Here is a 20679-nt window from a genome sequence, read left to right on the forward strand (position 1 = left end):
TGAGATCTTTGTGATCTGCTTAATAGCTTGCTCAAGTGGTTCTCAAGGGTGTGATCTGTAGATGGCCAGTGCCATTTTCCAGTGTCAAAAGGCTGATTTCATGTTGGTAGCATACCTGCTCTGTGGCAACCAAAAATATCTCAAAGCATTCCCTGAGGAACAAAAGTAACTCTAATCCAGAGGCACAGGTTAAGGTAAAATTGGAGCCTTGGAACCAGCTCCTGCATTCAAACTCTCTTGGCTTAGGAGCTTGCTTCCAGCCAGCTGCCTCCCACGCCAACTTCAGTTTCATTGTTTCCAAACGAGGATTACTTATGTGTGTGCTGTGTGAGTTTGTGAGCAACTTGTGTGTGCAGGTGTCTAAGGAGGCTGGAGAAGGACACCGAATTCCCTGGAGCGGTAATTAAAGAAGTTTTTGAGCTGCCCGATATGGGTGCTGGAAGCTGAATCCAGGTCATTTGCAAGGGCAATAAACACTTAGCCCCTGGGCCATCTGTGTAGCGACTGCAGATTTTTTTAAAAAGACTTATTCTTTTTGCTTATGTGTTTGTGTGTGTTTATGCCATGTGTGTTCATGTGCTCGTAGCAGGGACAAGAGGTGTCAGATGCCCTGGAGCTGGAGTTCCAGTTCCAGCTGGAGTTGTAAGTTGTCAAAGGTGGGTGCTAGAAACTCAGGTCTACTGGAGGACTGAACTCAGGTCCACTGGAAGAGCAGCAGGTACTCAGTATCCGAGCCAGCCCTCCAGCCCCGAAGTATATAGTAGAAGGCAGTGGTGGTGCTTTATTTGAAACAGGATCTCTCTGTGTTATTCCAGGTAGCCTGGCACTCAGTAGGTAAACCAGGCTGTCCTTGAACTCACAATCTGCTCTTTCCGCATCTCTAGTGCTGGGATTAGAGATGTATACCACCACACCTGCCTATTCCTGAAAAATTTAAAGATTTTTTTAACAGTCTTTAAGTTGTGTAAACTTGTGTTCACTTATGAGTACGGACAGGCGCCTAAGGAGGACAGAGACATCGGCTCACCCTGGCGCTTGAGTCAGAGGTAGCTATGAGCTGCCAGACATGGGTGCTGGCAACTGAACTCAGTTCCTCTTCAAGAACCGTATACACTCTTGACCCCTGATCCATCTCCCCAGACCCCAGTACAGATTTTAATAGTATCTCACCAAACACATTGTGAGGAGTAAATAAATGTATGTGTAAAAATCCCCTTAAATCAGCTCACCATGTGCTTAATAAATTCAAACCATCACTATTTGATTTCTATAACCTTTGACTACTTGCAAATTTTCTTGTGTCTACATGCATGTGTGTGTGTGTGTGTGTGTGTGTGTGTGTGTGTGTGTGCGCGCGCGCGCGCGCTTTTTCATTTCGTTCCTTTTTGCTTCGTTTATAACTGACTTTGCTGGCAAGTTTGTGTGCCAAGGTACAGAATCTCATTGTGCAACCAGGCCTGTTGCACATCCTGAAGGCTGCAATTACAGGCGAGTGCCAAGGCAACCAGCTTCATACAGCAGACAGAGCTGTGGTTGTGGGGGTGGTGGCTGTCTCTATATATCTGACTACCTTAGGTACCTCATATAAAGGAAGTCAGAACACGTGTGGTTTATCTGGCTACTATTATGCTAGGAAGCGTTCATCAACCCCAAAAGAACACAGTTTGGAACCAGTTCCAATGTGATAGCTTGAGGGTCTTGTTTTGGTAAAAAAAATAAAAAACTGCAGAACCAGTTCCCATGCTACCCTGGCAGTTGCACTCTCTTGCTAGTCCTGGCTCTGGAGGGCCATTGGAACTAACTCTAATTTATCTCAGCAGCTTCACGCTGCCCCCTTCTACTTTCTGACCTGCTATCCGAGAGCCATTCCATCGCGGCACGCTGTCAAGCTGCCCAACCCTTACAGCTCTCTTGGCTGGTTGCCACCATGCTAGGCATACACAGCCCAATTCCGTGGCTGGCCCTGTGCCTCCAGCCACCGTACACTATCTTTTTTTTTTTTTTTTTGTTCTTTTTTTTCGGAGCTGGGGACCGAACCCAGGGCCTTGTGCTTCCTAGGTAAGCGCTCTACCACTGAGCTAAATCCCCAGCTCCCACCGTACACTATCTTGAACTCAATTAAGTCGCCACATGAAAGAACACATCACACAATAATCTCTGACCCAATTGATAAGATATAATTTGCCCATCTAGACAATACCAAATCCTGCACACACCCATCCCTTAAGAATAGTCTTAACAACCTATAATATGTGCTGAGAGGAATCTTAACATCCACTGCCATATTCTCTCAGCTCCCTCCCCCTCGCTCTGGCTTCCTCAGCCTCTCTAAAATTTTTCTCCTGCCCATTCTTCCTTCTTGTCCAATAACAGACCTCGTTCTATCCTGTACCTGCCTTCACCTGCATAATGACATCAACTACAGGGTCTCTTTATTACAAGCTCAGGCTTGGGCTCTCCCCTAACCCAACCCCAACACAGCAGGACAGGAAGGGAAGGCAGAGCAGCCTCGAACTCTCAGCTGAACAAAGATTGATAGAAAGTAAATGGGGGGGGGGGGTAACCTGGCAACCATCTAACTGAACAACTATGGTAAGCCATCAACAGGTGGGTGCTCTGAAGCAAGACCCTATACAACCACAAACACTCTGAAAGGACATCTCAAACAATCAGACTAATCTTTAAACTGTTGCTAAGAAGTTGCTAACTCCAGCCAAGGACAAGCTGTGGGGTCCTTCCTGGTACATGGGTGCAACTCTGGTCTGTTGTAGATAAAGTCTCAGACTTTCTTTTTGTTTTCTTTTCCTCATATAAATGAATTCAGACCTTATGGTGTCTGGCTTATTTCATTTTGCATATCATAACTGAGGACCACCATATTGTAGCACGTATCTGAATCTCTTCCTTTTTCGAAATTTATTTATTTTTACATTTTTGAATACATTGCCACTGTCTTCAGACACACCAGAAGAGAGCATCAGATCCCATTACAGATGATTGTGAGTCATCATGTGGTTGCTGGGAATTGAACTCAGAACCCCTATAAGAGCAGTCAGTGCTCTTAACTGTTGAGCCATCTCTCCAGCCCCCTGAGTTTTTTCCTTAACAGGAAGAATACTATTCCATTGTATCTATCTATGGCTGATACTTTACCTATCTATTGATTGATAGAAGTTATTTCTACTTTTTGATTTTTAGAAATGACTCTAGCCAGAATGTGTCCCCTTAATTTCTTACGCTAGAATCTAGCTTCTATTATGATCAAATCCGGATGATGGAATTTTGGGAGGTGATTATGCCATGCTGGCCATCTATGGTTGACCACAGAGAATCCCCTCATCATTCTGCAGAGTGCAGTGACTGTGAAAGACAGCTGTCTACAAACCAAGGAAACAACCCAAGTACTTACAGCTTGGGCTACACAAACACTAGGACTGTGTACAGTAAGACATCTCGCCCATGGTATTTGTTACCACTGCCGAGGCTAAGACAGTGCCAGCACTTTTAAGTTGAGGTTTATGACATCTGCTCTTGTGATTTTCCCAGTGTTGTGGAGAGAACTGTTTCCTATAACCTAAATTCTCCTCAACCTCAGGGGTTTCAGAGGAAGGTCATGACTTTAATGCTGAACTTCTGTGAATACATGACTTGACTAGTTAAGCTTCCTTGACTCATATTTTAGCTTCCTCTTTTTTATTATATATGTGTCTGTGTAGGTGTGTGACTGTGTGGGTCTATGTGCATTTGTGTTATGTGTATATGTGTATGTGTGTGTGTCTGAATGTGTTTGTATGTGAGTGTCTATGTCTGTGTGTTTGTGTGGGTATGTGAGTATGTATGTGTCTGTGTATGTATGTGTATGTGTGAGTATGTATGTGTGCCTATGTGTCTGCATGTGTGTATGTCTGTGTGTGTATGTGAGTATGTATATGTGTCTATGTACGTGTGTTTTAGGTGTATGTATGTGTGTATATGTGTGTATGTGAGTATGTATGTGTCTATATGTATCTCTCCCTGTGTGTATGCGTGTATGTATGTATATGTGTGTATCTCTTTCTCTCTGTGTGTATATGTGTGTGTGTCTCTGTGTGTGTGTATGTGTGTGTATTTGTGTGTGTATGTGTGTGTATTTGTGTATGTGTGTGTCTGTGTATATGTGTGTGTATGTATGTGTATGTGTATATCTTTCTGTCTCTGTCTCTCTGTGTGTGTTTGTGTGTGTCTGTGTATGTGTGTGTGTCTGTGTATGTGTGTGTGTCTGTGTATGTGTGTGTCTGTGTATGTGTGTGTGTCTGTGTATGTGTGTGTCTGTGTATGTGTGTGTGTCTATGTATGTGTGTGTCTGTGTATGTGTGTGTGTCTATGTATGTGTGTGTCTGTGTATGTGTGTGTATGTGTGTGTGTCTGTGTATGTGTGTATGTCTGTGTATGTGTGTGTCTGTGTATGTGTGTGTGTCTGTGTATGTGTGTGTATGTGTATGTGTGTGTATGTGTATGTGTGTGTATGTGTATGTGTGTGTGAGTGTGTGTGTGTGTGTATGTATGTGTGCATGTCTGTGTGTATGTGTCTGTGTATGTGTTTGTGTGTCTGTGGATGTGTGTGGGTGTATATGTGTGTGTATGTATGTGTATGTCTCTCTCTCTCTCTCTCTCTCTCTCTCTGTCTCGCTGTGTGTGTGTAGAGTTGGTTGTCTCCCTCCACTTTGGATTTGGGGATCAGACTCAGGTGAGGCTTACATGACAAGCACTTTTGACTGCTAAGTCCTCTCACTAATCCCTTAAAGTTTCATTAATATGCACACACACACACACACACACACACACACACACACACACACACACGATAACAGACCATTAGCTGATGCAATCCTTCCAGAATAACTTTGAGGAGTGAAGTTTTGTGTTGAAACATGGAACACAACTGCTTTTCAGATAAGCGGGTCCAAAGGGCACAACCCACTGGGCTCCCTGACCTATGCTGTGCTTATGTTAGAGACTGGCATTATTTCAAAAACCAATGGTGTATCTGATTCGTCAGGGGACACAGTCAAAGTCTGTCTCTTCTCTGGCAGTCCACAATACTTGACAGGGCTCTCTGTGGAGCTCCGTGCGGGGGCATCTGCTAGGAGAACAGAGTCCAAGGGAGAGAGCAGCTCAGAGCCATGAACCTCATCCTGGAGCTTCTCTTGCTGGTGGGCATCATCATCTACTCCTACCTGGAGTCACTGGTAAAGTTCTTCATTCCCCAGAGAAGAAAGTCTGTGGCCGGACAGACTGTTCTCATCACAGGAGCTGGACACGGAATAGGCAGGCTGACGGCTTATGAATTTGCAAAGCAGAAAAGCAGATTGGTCCTGTGGGATATTAGTAAGGTAAGGAAGCATGTTTCTGCCAGCCTTTTAAAGTCACAAAAATAATAAGGCGTAGGTTTCTCTGCTCACTTGACTTAGTGTCGGCTTTTCTTTGTGCTTTCCGTTTTCAAAGTTTTAATAAATCACTGGAGCCTTTCTAGATCCCTGGGCCGTAAGAGCTAGGTGGAACCAATGCACTGGAGAACTAAGCCTGGGGCGTTTTGTTTGTTTGTTTGTTTCTATCATGGTGTACAATATGATAACGAGACGAAGGGGTCAGGAAGCCTCCCAGCTGCTGAACTTAGGCAAGCCACATAACTTACCTCAACTTTAATTTTTTAAAAAAATCTCTACAATTGGAATAAAACCTCGGAGGGAAACAAAACCCACACGTGATTATTGTCAACAACCAAACTGGCCAATAGGCAGTTTATTGAAGCTAGGAATAACTTCTGTATTTTTAAATTTTCATTTATTCGGTTATTCATTTGTTCCTTTCTGTGATAGGCCGAGGCCGGGACTTATTACGTGCCAGGAGAGCACTCACCATTGAGTCACAGCTGCCACTCAAGGTTTTTACACATTTGAGGGGTTCTCAAAACAAAAAGTACACAAAGGACTTACAGCAGAAACCCATGGTGCCTCCACTCACACACAAGCAACCCTAAAACACTTACATCTGACTTTTAGCAGGGAAAAAAGGAATTGCCAGGTCCTGAGCAAGAAGAGTCCATGAAGAGAGTAACACTTTAAGTACTTAAGGTGGCCTGGCGCGTGCGCAGCACCACATATGGTAATGTCTACATTGCCACCAGGCTTTCGTTTGGACATCTCTGAGAAGTTGTTAACCTCTTGTTTATTTATAAATGCTCTTAACTACCCTTAAGTCTGAAGGTGTTTGACATCTTGTGTCACTTTCTCCTAAACATGCACATTCTCCCACACAGCCATAAAAACATGCGCCACAAGAAACTGTCTCTGGGACTGTAATCTTTGAAGAACTGGACTAGGGACACAGCAGTTATCTAGCATATACAAGCTAGATAGTAGATCCACCTGTGTCTGGGTTTGAGCCCCAGCACTACAAGGAAATCAAAACCAAACGTCTGGGCTGACACATACGAAATACAATGGCTCAGACTGGAGAAACTCGGGGTGTTTGTTTGTTTGTTTGTTGAGAAACAGTTTCCAAAGGTTTCCTTGAGATTTTGCTTGGCTTCAGGCAACCCTGTTTTTATGTTCTTTGCCATCTGCAGTTAGCACACACTTTCCCCAGCCTTCGAATGCTCTTTGGTTCATTTTGAGCAGTGAAGAATCCCGAGATGCACTGTGCATCTTTGTTTAGCAGACACAGGCATCTGTGGGCAAGATGGGCTAACGGGGTACATGGAGATGATTCTGAGATTAGCAAATCCTGCAGAGATCCCAGGCAGTCTTCTTGGAGTTGAAAAACCTGATCTTAGACCCTTGTAAAAAAATATATATATAAACAAGAATATGTCATGAAGAAGCTTCATGAATCTTTCAGATCACCTCCCAAGTGTGCCTGCTGGGAAGACATCAATACTTAACTTAGTACATTTCCTTTAATTTGAAATTTTTCAGACACAGAAAGAGTAAAACTAGCAAGAGGTCACATCAAAGAGGACTTCCAGTTTTTTTCTGTTCCTGAAAACTGACTACCTTGTAAACTCTCTTTGAATTCTTGAATGTCATGATTAAACATTTAAGACATCAAATGATTTGGCCACAAAGCTGCAAGCGTAACTCTGGCTCCCCTGTTCACTGAGGGGCCAGCCTTCCATTGATGCTGGCTCCTTTCCCATAAACGGTGAGATGCAAGGCCACAGAGAAGCCCCCGACTTTAAAAAACAGTGACACAGAGACTTGAAACAAGGGAGGCCAGCAGGGGGGAGGGGCTGCAGGAAGATAACCGGGGATGAAAGCATTTATGTATTCAAGGAATGAAGGGCAAATCTAAGAAGCACAAAAGGACTCAATAGTAAAATCGTAGGACCAGCCTAGGTGCCCATCCATAGATGTGCTTTTCACACATAGAACATAGTTCAGTCTTTTGGAAGAATGAGATCACTCTGAAGGACATTGGATGAAACTGGAGGTCACTAAAACATTAGGTGAAAAAGGAGCCAGGCTCACAAAACAAGGGATGGGAGGCAGGGTGCTCATGGTCACTCTGCTCTGGCCCTAGCACTGGAGGATCCAAGGCAAGAGGGTTGCTGCAAGTTAGAACCCAGCCCTGGTTACAGGTGGAGCTATAGCAAGAGACAAAAGAGTGTAGGAGAAGACAATAAGCATGGGCTGTCATGCCTTGTGTGTGGGAATGCCAGCATGGATCACACTAATTTGTACACTATTAAAAAGGACGTGGGGATTAGCATTGACACCCCAGATGTTTCCTGTGCAAAAGTGACAAAGAGCTGCATTCTGCCATGCTCCAGATTAGTTATAAGGCTGGATAATTTGCAAGTTATTAGCAACTATTGCTCATACAGGATACCGGGCTTCACCTTAAGCTTTCTAGACATGTGTATTCTGATCATATTCACTGTTCAGCCCATCATTATCTCTGGTCCCCTCACACTCTTGCTGATCCCCTCTCTAACCGTCTCCTTGGTCTTTCATGTCTTCCATATGTGCATGAGCTAATGAATTTAGTTAGGATTGCTAACTTGAGCTTGCATGAGGGCTTATTACAGAAGTAGGGACAGCTTGCTGAAGGCTGTGCTACTGAAGAAAGTAACACTGATACATTGTTTCTGCTTCAGTTCAATCATTTGCTTAGCTATTGAAGTAACACCAATACATTGTTTCTTTTTCAGTCTAATCTTTGCTTGAGCTACTGAAGAAAGTAACACTGATACATTGTTTCTCCTTCAGTTCAATCATTTGCTTAGCTATTAAAGTAACACTGATACATAGTTTCTTCTTCAGTCTAATCTTTGCTTATGCTACTAAAGAAAGTAACACTGATACATTGTTTCTTCTTCAGTCTAATCTTTGCTTGTGCTACTGAAGAAAGTAACACTAATACATTGTTTCTTCTTCAGTCAAATCTTTGCTTGACCCTCTGGTTACTGCCTCTCCTTGCAGCTGTATGAGACTAGTGAGAACAGCTGGGCCATGTAGCAGTAGGCAGCCGTCATTAGTGGAAATGAAGCCAGCATTAGTGGAAAAGGTTCCTACCCAGACCACAGCTCTATTCCACAGCCCCATGCAGACCTATGCCCTATGTGGCAGCCTATCCCAAGTCTATGTGAAGGTACAGTTGGTTTTGTAGCAACATCCTAATCCTCCTTAAAGTTTGTTCTTTGAGACTCTTATTGTTGCTTTGTGGTTTAGCCAAGATGGGGAAATACAAAGGGGCCAGAGGGAGGCAACCAGCATAGCCAAAACCACCATCCACTCAGTGACAGCCCACATGATGGCTACACTATTGCCATCCCAGCATGCACAAGAGAGAGCTTCCTGGGCATCTTCACTCTCCATCACAGAGAAATGGGGACAAACATTAGAGGGAAAAGTGTGGGGGTTTTTTTCTCTTTTTTTCGGAGCTGGGGACCGAACCCAGGGCCTTGCGCTTGCTAGGCAAGTGCTCTACCACTGAGCTAAATCCCCAACCCCGAAAAGTGTGGTTTTAAAAAAGAATTTGAACCCCATACTGTTCACTATGAAATCAATAGGTGTCAAAACTTAAAATGAATTCAAATTTTCCTGAAATGTAAGTTGAAAAAACAAAACAAAAAGCCAAGGGTGATGATTCATACCTGTAATTGCAATATTCAGAAGATTGAGGCAGGAGGATTGGCCTGAGTTGGAAACCCCACTTGGGGTGCACATAGTAAGCAAGGGATTGAGAGTGACAGCTGGTCTAAAACAACAAGAGAGAAAACATGCACACACACGTGCGCGCACGTGCGCGCGCACACACACACACACACACACACACACACACACACACACACACACTATGGTAGGACAATCTCAGGTAAAAGGCTTCTGAATCTAGGCTAAAAATAAGCTGTCTCCGTGTCTTAGAGGACTTGTGTGCAATTCTCACCCTAGTGAGAATTCAACCATTGGCTCTTGGCCTTTTCCCCTCCAAAGCTCCAGAAGAATAAATACCCAGTTAAGATTGGCACATGTAGTAACAGTTTCCCCATGGAAGCTTTTATTGGATAAGACTCTCTCCTGGCACCAGGGGGATGAATCCAAGTTGTCAGTAGAAGCCATCTAGAGTGGCCGCTAGATGGTGGCTCAGCACTTTACTGTCAGCAGTGGGTGCTGCTCCACAACCGTGTGCTGATCGAGTGGACCAGTCTTCTGTCCTCCATGCTCAGACATCTTCCCTACACTGTGAGGCGCAGCGTCTTCAAGCACTTATGGGATGCCCCTCATGCTATGACATCATCACTCTAGACAGGCAGCCCAGGCCAAGATGAAAAGCTGCAAAAGCCTTAACGGGAAGGGTTTGTTTTTCTTTGGCTCCAGGCTCCGCTGCTACTTTGGCAGTTAATTAGTCAATGTAATTAAATAATGAGTTCACATAAGCAGATTAATTGGACAAGGATTTTAAAGTATTTTAAAGAGCCTGATCTTTTCTCAAATTTGTCTCTCCCCCCCCCCTTACTCCACCCCCACTGCGGGCCCCAGCACGGTGTTGAGGAAACCGCAGCCAAATGCAGGAAACTGGGGGCTGTCGTGCACGTGTTTGTGGTGGACTGCAGCAACCGGGCAGAGATTTACAAGTCTGTGGATCAGGTGAGAACCGGGATGCATGTGTCTACATATAACCCTCCGCATCAGCTGATACTGAGCGGGGAAATGAAAAGGTTGTCTTTGTCTAGGGCTGCTTGGCTTCCGGTAGACGTCAGCTGCTCGGTCAAGTTGCTGTGACCGAAGGAGGACAAATATAGAACTTTCTTGGTATTAATAGCCACTCAGCTCTCATTGTTTCATAGTTTGAATCTAATCTGCTGTGACCAAAAATTTGGCCCAGAGGAAACGAAAGATGATTTATCAGCAGAAAATTTGTTATCTTTTCTAACTTTTTTAAAATTAGATTTTGTTTTACTTTTTCTTTAACTTATTTCCTCTCTGAGATTTTATTGGTTTGTGTATAATCTAGTCTTTTATGGAAAACACAGTTAATGGCTTTTTAAGCATTTTATTTATTTATTTGCTCTGTGTGTGTGTGTGTGTGTGTGTGTGTGTGTGTGTGTGTGTGTGTGTGTGTGTATGGAGCGCTGCACACATACCCCACAGTGTGTATGTGGGATTCAGATGACAACTTTTGAAAGTAGGTCTCTCCATCCATGATGTGGATCTTGGGGTTATCAGGTCTGGAAAAGAAAAACAAAAATAAATGCTTTTACCCACTGAGCCATCTCTCCATCCATACCTACTCTTTTAAAAAGCAAACATCGAGTGCTTATGATAAACCAAACTCTCCAATAAGCTACTGCCTTTTCTAATCTGATTTAATTTTTAAATCCCATTAGCCTCACTATAGATAGGCAAATAAAAGCTTAGATGGTATGGCCCAGAAAAAGATCCTGTGGCCAGTGTGAAGTAGAACCAAGATTAATTACTTAGGGGGTTGGGGATTTAGCTCAGTGGTAGAGCGCTTGCCTAGGAAGCGCAAGGCCCTGGGTTCGGTCCCCAGCTCCGAAAAAAAAAAAAGAACCAAAAAAAAAAAAAAAAAAGATTAATTACTTAATACCTTAAGTGTAAATACGTAACACTTAAGTATCATTTACCAGCACAAACAACAATTCTATATATATATGTGTGTGTGTGTGTGTGTGTGTGTGTGTGTGTGTGTGATTTATTTACTTATTTAATGTATGTGAGGTATGTGTAGCTGTCTTCAGACACACCAGAAGAGGACATCAGATCCCATTACAGATGGCTGTGAGCCACCATGTGGTTTCTGGGATTTGAACTCAGGACCTCTGGAAGAGCAGTCAGTGCTCTTAACCACTGAGCCATCTCTCCAGCTCACAAACATCAATTCTTGATTATTTAAGTTCATAAGCTTTCACACTACCTATTATATATTGGACACACAATTTAAGGTTGTAACCAAAACAGTTCAGCCCTACCTCACGATGGGTTCCCTTCGTGTTGCTGACCTGGTTCTTTCACGTCTGAACTCTGAGACCTCATGCACTGGAATAACAAAAGCCTAGATGGCCATGTGACCAGGCTAGCTGTCACCAAGCCAGTGAGCACAGACAGAAATGACATCTTAAAGCTGTTCTTTATTCTTGGGAGACGGATTGATATCTTAGATATCTGTCTTCCATGTCATCCAGCCAGCGGATGGCAGTGGGTGTGGACAAAGGCTGTCTGATTATAGGGGCAGTGGATGTTGAGTTGGCCTAGTTTCTGCTGGTATCAACCTTGGACTCCTTGGATGGCTAGGGGTAGGGTGTGGAGTGGTTAACTCAGAACACCCAGTGTGTAACTGCTGAGCTATAAATAGTGTGTATGTTCTGGTTCTGTTTGACATGGGGAAATGTATATCCTTATAATATAGAATATAAAAATGCCTCTGTCTGTCCCCCTATCAGTATGGGCTCTGTGAGAATGACTTACCCTGTGTGTGCATTCTCTGCACTTTAAAAGGTAAAGAAAGAAGTTGGTGACATAGAGATTGTGGTAAACAACGCTGGGGCAATTTATCCAGCCGACCTTCTTAGCACCAAGGATGAGGAGATCACCAAGACCTTCGAGGTCAACATCCTAGGACATTTTTGGGTGAGTAAGTCAGAAAGACTTATGAGTGTGTGTATCTGACATCTCTTCAGTACAAGGAAGTCATTGAGTTCACAATATTGGGGGGGTTAGGTTTTTTTTGTTTTGCTTTGTCTTTTTAAATTTTAATTATTTCTTTTATGTATATGAGCACACTGTAGCTGTCTTCAGACACACCAGAAGAGGGGCATCAGACACCATTACAGATGGTTGTGAGCCACCATGTGGTTGCTGGGAATTGAACTCAGGACCTCTGGAAGAGCAGCCAGTGCTCTTAACCACTGAGCAATCTCCCTAGCCCCATTTTTTTGTTTTGTAAGTCAGGAATCTTATAGTGTGTTTGAGTAGAAGGGTCACAGGTTTCTGGCAGCAGAGTTTAGAGTTCAAGTGAACACAGCACACCCAAAAGAGAGAGCCATTTGGTTTATTTTGTCAAACAAAATCTAACATATGGCTTGGCGTGTGTCAGCAAGGTTATATATATATATATATATATATATATATATATATATATATATATATATATATATATATCTTTCCAATATTTTAGAGGAGATGCGTGCTGCCTACATCTTTCTGTGTCTTCCTTTCATAGGTGTTTAGAGCTGAAAAGACAGAAAACAACTATTCAGATGCGTGCAGGAGTTGGGGACACTTTGAGTTAGGTTCTGAGACAAGTAGACATTTTGACCTAGCATTATCATCTACAAACTTCCTGCCTGAGAACTTCACCATCGGCTACCAAAAGGGAAAAAAAAATCTCAAAATGTTTTATGTCAGTTAACAAGTTTGCAGTGGTCTGTATTCACATCTCGGTCATAAGCAGCCTACGGGCTGTGAGATGAATAAGCCTGGTAGATCTGTGGAATTCTGGAGCGTAGAGAGATGAGTCAGAAGATTTCTTACTATTGGTGGTTTGTGAGAAGCTGAAGTATGCTTCTCAACCCTTTGGAGGGAGCGTTTATAGGAATTAATGTTGTGGGGCCCCGATATTACTATGGCAACTGGAGCAAACCTGGATTTGAAAAGCATCCTTCATCAGCCCCTCATGACTCCACTAACATCCCAGTCACATGGCAGAGAGAGCTTGCAGATTAGTTATCAAATAATTAATAGGAAATTATAGCTATGTCACAAGGTATATCAAAAGGTAGAGGTTTAGAAAGACAGGAGCTCTCATCGCCTCCATATAGATCTGCAGGCAGGGCTGGTAGGGGTTTGGCCTGGCAATCTGGGCTCTAGGAATTTCCATAGAATTTGAAGAGTGGGTCTGTAAAATTCTCATAAAATGTCCTGATGTTTCCCACTGTACAGTGAGGCGTTTTTGTTTTGTTTGTTTGTTTTTGTTTTTGTTTTTTTTGTTTTGGAAACAAAAAATCTTTTGTTTCCCAAGAATGTATCCTATAATAATACTGTTACAAGAAAGAGATTTGCGTCTCCTCCCTATGCATGGTGGCTATGGGCCAGGATAGAACTTCAGCTGCTTTGATGTGAGTACAGGTTCCCTTTCCTCAAACTGGAGCCAAGAACTTGTAAAACGGTAAATCAGCCTTCAGTTCCTGCATCTGTGGATGTCCCCCTTGACAATGTGGCGCAGAGCTCAGCCTAGCATGCACAAAACCCTTGGGTTAATCCCTAGCACTGAGAAAAATAACAGTGTTGCTTATGTAGCAAATACGGAGGGAACTACTCAACTCCTCAAGGGAAGAGGGGGCATGCTCGCTCCACAGGTCCTGGGCATGATCTAGAGGGCATTCTGAGTACTGCCCTAACCTCAGAGTCTTGCAAGTGTGTGATTTCCAATGCCCCCTCCTCCGCTTCAGTGCAGGCATTGGAAATGAAACCACCTGGCCTGGAATCTCTCTAATCCCCGTGCGGTTTCTTTCCTTTTCATGTGGACCTTAAGATCATAAAAGCACTCCTTCCATCGATGCTGAGAAGAAACTCTGGCCACATTGTCACAGTGGCTTCAGTGTGTGGCCACAGAGTGATTCCTTATCTCATCCCATATTGGTAGGTATAGAATGCTAACAGCGCTGTGCACTTGTGCTTATTAGCTTAGGGATTATTTATAGGGAATTATTACAGGGGTTAATTAACATAGTTTCCTCAGTGCTCACAGCTTGGTAATTTGGACATAGGGAATTTACCTAGTATATTGGGTAAATTTTCAAATGACTTCTAAAGCAAGGAAACTTGATTTAATATTATTTAAATTATCTTAGGGTTCTGAAAACTGCCCCATGGAGTATGTTTCCATTATGTCCTAGAATGAGGAGCTGTTGAGAGAAGAAACACAGCAGAGTAGGAAGCAAAGCACCCAGAAGCTAACAGGAGCACAGAGGTAGAGCGTGGCCTATGTGCATGCGTGTGTGAGGGAAGGAAATGGAGCACTCACTTTCCCAGGAGATGCAGACAGTGCACACCATGTCCCGGGGACACAGACACACTCGCCATCTGCAGCACATCCCTGCGACCTCTGCTATTGGCATCTTGTTTCCCTACTGCTATACGATGGTCTCAGGAACAATTTTACCAGGATATGTGGATGTAGCAGATGCATGTGTTATTTCTTTAGAGGCATATTCAAAGCTAAACTTGATCATGGACTAAACAATCCCTCACACACTAAACATGGCCACAGATGAGTTAAATTTCAATGTAGTTCAGGTTTCCATTACACACACACACACACACACACACACACACAGAGAGAGACAGAGACAGAGACAGATAGAGAGAGACAGAGAGAGAGACAGACAGAGAGAGAGACAGAGACAGAGAGAGAGACAGAGAGACAGAGAGAGAGAGTAGAGGGAGACAGAGACAGAGACAGACAGACAGAGACAGACAGAGACAGACAGAGACAGAGACAGAGAGAGTAGAGGGAGACAGAGACAGAGAGAGAGACAGAGAGAGACAGAGAGAGACAGAGACAGACAGAGACAGACAGAGACAGAGAGAGACAGACAGAGACAGACAGAGACAGACAGAGACATGACAGAGAGAGAGACAGACAGAGACAGAGAGAGACAGACAGAGACATGACAGAGAGACAGACAGAGACAGAGAGAGAGAATAGAGGGAGACAGAGACAGACAGAGACAGACAGAGAGAGAATAGAGGGAGACAGAGACAGACAGAGACAGACAGAGAGACAGACAGAGACAGAGAGAGAGACAAAGAGAGAGAGAGAGTAGAGGGAGACAGAGATAACTTCTAACACTGATTTTTTTTCACATGGACAAAAACTATAGTTAAAACTTACATAGAGCCTTGTAGATAATAAGTCACTATGCATATGCTGATCTGTTGAGTTTTGCTACCTACATTTTATAATCAGAAAGAACAAAAGGCTAAAGGTTGCACATACAAACACAACCCTACCAACACCATCAAGAGCCCCTTTACTCCAAATGCACACAATTAGGAGACCAATGAGGCTACCAGCAACAAGAGAGAAAACATCAGCTCACTAATCAAGGGAGGAGAAATGAGCTCCGCCCGCAAAAGTTTGTCAATGTTAACTTCACAATGTTTTAAGTACCCTTTTCTGACTTACATTTTAAAAGGTTAAAAACTAATAAAACCTGAGTAAGAAGCATTGACTGGACCATAGAAAAGGTCACATGTACAGTGAAAAACATTAAACCCATCTGCAAAGTGACCCTTTTGCTAACACTGCTACTTAGAAATTAGAAACAGAGGCCTGGGGGTTAGCAATGGTCGAATGAATACATGCTTGCCATGTATCGATCCTTGAGTTCGATCCCCATCACCCCAAGGGAAAAAAACAGGTATTGTGCTTGTTCAGAATTCTGTGTAATGCCTAAGAAAAGAAAACCAAATGATCATTTGCCCTCTCAGAAAAACTAGAGTAGCAGGTTGGGACCAATGATGCTATCTTCTCAATGGTAGCCGAGAGTGCCCGCTCCCCCCCACCCCCGCCCTGCCACCTTTGCCAATGGCTGCTTTTCTCACAGCTCCAGCAAGTTCGCTGCTGTGGGCTTCCACAGAGCACTGACTGCAGAACTGGACACCTTGGGGAAAACCGGTATCAAAACCTCCTGTCTCTGCCCTGTGTTCGTGAATACTGGCTTCACCAAAAACCCAAGTACCAGGTGAGAGGGGAATGAGTTACGCAGACCTTTAAGCTGGAGCCCTCCCAGACGCTGGACTCTTGAGAAGGCCATAGGTACTTAACAAGTATGTCACACGCACGTTTTAGTTAATCCTGTGGCACGATCTCAACCCATAGTTGCTTTCTTATGTGGGACAGTGGGGGCCATTAAAATCCTGGCAGGTGCTCAGTGTGGAATCCGATGCGTTTGGTCAGGAGTATCCTACCTCTCCAGGGGAAGATGCAATGAAGGAGGAAACCAAGAACACGTTTAGGTTGGCCATGAGCCTGGAGCAACCTTAGCTGCAGACACAGCAGTGCCCAGGGCCCAGGAGTGTTCCCACTCAGGCTCTGGACCCTGGATCTCCCCTCCCCGCTGAGGCTGACATTGAGGTGCTCATGTCAGATGTGGTTCTGAGGCTGGACTGAAAACTCCATTGCAAAACTAGGAAGGGGAGACACAGAGCCAGGATAATGTAAAAAGTATTGACTTGCGCTGCTGTGTGAGGGTTTGCCGGTCCTCACCACAGACATCTCAATCACACGTGAGTCTGCGGAAACCACAGACTGTCTCATGGGATTCAGTTCCAGCACCCACAACAGCCATGCCTAGGCATGCTAACCTTGGGGTAACACCTAAAATCCATTTTTTTTCTTTTTCTTTTTTTTTTTTTCAGAGCTGGGGACCAAACCCAGGGCCTTGTGCTTGCTAGGCAAGCGCTCTACCACTGAGCTAAATCCCCAACTCTAAAATCCATTTTTATGCTTTGGTTTTTCTCTCGTCTTCATTAATGGACGACTCCAACACTGGATATAGGTTATAAGCACTTCTCGCTGATACACGTGTGTAACCTTTGAATCAAGAAATGCCACGCCGGCAGCTCTAACAGAACGCTCCTTACGCAGATCTTAAATCCCCAGAAAACTACAGGAGAAGCAAATCTCAAGGACTAAACACCTCAAAACAATTCAGCTCTGTGGATACCCACACACAACAGGAAGTGTACTCAGACATAGAATACTCTGTTTACGTCCAGCAGGCATTGGAAATCCAGTGTTTCCTTCCTGGCCCTGAGTGATGCTATGCCCTCCATTTTGTTCCCTGGCTGCCCCACCCCTCCCATCTTGTACCTTGTTGTGATTTAATTATTTTGACCTGGTGAGGTAACAGTCAGACCTACTGGACCCATGAGCATAAGGATGTGCTAACAAGATGTCAGTGTGGGAGGTGGAAGGGGGAGGGGTGACGTTCATGCGGGGAAGCCTGGGACACTTTAAATCCTAATTCTGAATTTGGTGAGGAGACAAGATAATTTCCTTCATTCATTAATTAACTAAATTAATTAATTAAAAACAATATAAATCGAGAGGCTTGGTTTTACCTCAACGATGGAATACATGCTTAATATTTGTGAAGTTCTGGGTTCAATTCCAGCATCCAAGGGAAGAAGTAAGATATAAATGGACATAAGCTCTCCCTCCCCCCCCAACCCCTTTCCATCAGGTTATGGCCTGTGTTAGAGCCGGATGAAGTTGCAAGGAGTCTGATCGATGGGATACTTACCAACAAGAAAATGATCTTCGTTCCGTCCTATATCAATATCTCTCTAATAGTGGAAATGTAAGTACAGCACAGAACCCTGAGACACTGGAGCACAAATAGAAATGTTGCTATGGAAACTCCCCACCTCCCCAGTGAAAATTACTTTTTCTTGTTACTGCCCTACTTACCTCCCTCCTTACTTCCCTCCCTCCCCCCACCCCTGTTTCTTTCGATACAGTCTCTCACTGAGACCTGGACTCAGCAGTTTGGTTAGGATAGATGTTCAGCACCGGGAATATGCCAGGGCCTATAGCCCCCAACACTAGGGTTACAAATCCAGAACCACTATGCCCAGGAGTTTATGTGTGTGTGTTCTGAGGATTGGACTCCGGTCCCCCATGCTTGTGTGACTCTCTCTAAACCCTCGGGTGCTCACTTGGTGACAGTGCACATCTCAAACGTCTTACAATCCACTCCGTACGATTTTATATCACTTCATTTACAATCCGAGAGTCTTACAGTGGAATCGTTTCTTTTTTTTTCCCCTGCCCCCAGGCTTGTGAGCCTCAAAGACGGCAAAACGCCCTGAAACTAATGTCCTCTGCGTAGCTCAAAACAGGTCTCATGTATGTGACCAAGATGCAAAAATGATTGGCTTCTGTGCCTAGGGTGAGAACAGTTACCTGTCTCTAAGCCCTTGCCTCCTGCACAGCAGCTTAGGGCGATGTGTTACCCTGGTAACAGGGCTTTTGCTCCCTTTGCATTTGACTCCTCTTAGAGAGAGACTTGGTTCTGTGATCAGAAGCAGACACTAGTCTTTGGGCTTGTTGTTCAAGGGCCTGCATCAGCTCCCTTCTTACCCTCCACAGCTGGATCACCCCCCACCTCCGTCTCTTCTCCCATCTGCCCTCTACCCAGGGGCTCACAAAGGAGGAGATGTTGCATTAGTAAACAACACCAACATGATAGTTGCAGAAAGCGCTCGTCCTGCCCTCCACTCCACGCATGCCCTTCCTTATTCTGTCCTCTCGCACTTAGCCCTCTGACATGTCAAGGTTTTCAGCCCGTGTAAACCCTTCCGCGTCTTATTATAGACAGCTGATGGTTTTCTGTATTCATTTCCAGTTGGCCGTGTTTAACTGACGGGCAGCGAAATATGCCAAGAGGCAGTAGCTTTTGAATAGGCTCTTTAGTTTTTCTTTCTCTAAAGTAATCGGTCCGGACACAGGCAGAGGGGGAAGGCGGTGTGCGGTGGACTCTGAGTTCTCTGCCCCTCCAGAACACGCTGCCATTTTCAGAAGTGAGCTTGGTGTCAGTTCTAGGCTATCATTGATAGAAGATCTCATCTGATTTTGTTATTTCGAGAGTGGTGCTGTGTTATATATAGATCACCGCAGATGGGGGCGAGGGAGGGGAGACTAAGGAAGAAGCAGAGAGTAGAGGGAACCTGGACGCGGGCCAGGTAAGCGAGTGTCAGGGAGCCTTTTAAATTGACAACAGAAAAAAAACACTGGCAGCGAAACTTCAAGTTAAAAAGTTCTCTCTCTCTCTCTCTCTCTCTTAATGCAGGTTTTTTCCTGAACGTGTCTTAAAAGCTATAAACCGTATACAGAATATTCAGTTTGAAGCGATTGTGGGCCACAGAACCAAGAGGAAGTAACATCTTGCGTGCAGAGACGTGTGGACGCCAATGACGCGAAGCCAAGTTTAGAGCGGACGCGAGGCTTTCTTTCGCCCGTTTTAGAAGTGTTCCTTGTGTTTAAAATGTAGGTTTGGCCCTAGTAGCCATCGAGCAAACGAGAGTGGTCAACTGTCCTTCTGGTTTCTTATACTTAAACTCTCAGCCCCTGGTATTGGGTTATGGAAATGGAGCTGTAGTAAGACAATGCCTGTCGCACAGCCGAGTGAAAAGTCATTTGGTGTGTTTTTACTAAACAGAAATGTGGGAGAAAGGGTAAGACAATAAAATCTTGGACAAATGCTGGCACGCTGTAGTGATTTCTGTTTTGATGGAGAAGTCGGTGTTTTAAGGTTGCTCTTTGTAGACAGGATGAAAACGCTGCCTTGTCTCCTTGACGTATGAATTAGGAAGGAATATTTTTGTTCCACATTTTTTTTTCTCAGTGTGCAGTTTTCTTCACATCGCGTGAATGGGTAATGAGGCCGTTTTATTTACCCAACTCGGTGAAGCAAATATTGACACAGATTTGCAACTGTGAAATCTCAAACACCTTGTTCTTTGCTTTGGAAAGACCTTGAACACATTTGTTTTTCTTTTTTGCTCTATGAGGCAATAACTGAAAATATGCAACCGTATACATATGAACAGCAACATGACCTCCCACACAGATCCCATCAGGAAGCAGGAAACCTTCCTGGGTTTTCATTTGGCTTCTGTATTGACCGATCCCACGGACTAGCACAGGTTAAACAGACAGTCTGCATTGCCCTCCTGTCGATAAACCTGCAGAGTTATTTCCACGTGTCGCTTTAGTGATTTTTAAAGGAAGCCCAGAGGAATGCCTGGGCATGCAGCAATGATCTCTTTTATCCACTTCTGCAGATTCTGAGTGTAGATATCTTCCTCACAAGTACCAGGTTCATTTCTAAATATTTTTCTATGATAATCTTCACGTTCACAATTCTCACTTCTGCCAACATCACAGCTCCTTAGGCTACCCCCGGGAAGGACAGATTCCCCAAGTAAGACTCCTTCTAGTTAGAGACCCGTCATAGAATTCTTAGGTCCCTGCGAGCATGGTGTCTTGATTTATTGATGAGTATTTCGGAATGGTGTAAGTATTTGTTTATCGTCCACCCGGTTCATGGAAACACCCTTTTTGGTAAGCAGACAGTATCTCCTCTTGTTTGGTCCTGAACCGTTATCT

General features: G+C 44.1%; 1 protein-coding gene across 2 annotated transcripts; it reads left to right on the forward strand.

Annotated features, from left to right (window-relative positions):
* Positions 1-5077: 5077 nt before the first annotated feature.
* Positions 5078-19778, forward strand: Hsd17b13 (hydroxysteroid (17-beta) dehydrogenase 13). Of its 2 annotated transcripts, NM_001009684.2 has the most exon segments (7): positions 5078-5372; positions 10023-10130; positions 12000-12131; positions 14035-14141; positions 16112-16249; positions 17753-17869; positions 19361-19778. In NM_001009684.2, coding segments are annotated over 7 exon segments (903 nt in total). In that variant the 5' UTR covers positions 5078-5162; the 3' UTR covers positions 19452-19778.
* Positions 19779-20679: the final 901 nt, after the last annotated feature.

The sequence above is a fragment of the Rattus norvegicus genome, chromosome 14 (assembly GCF_021556685.1).
Source record: "Rattus norvegicus strain SHRSP/BbbUtx chromosome 14, alternate assembly SHRSP_T2T, whole genome shotgun sequence".
NCBI lineage: Eukaryota > Metazoa > Chordata > Mammalia > Rodentia > Muridae > Rattus > Rattus norvegicus.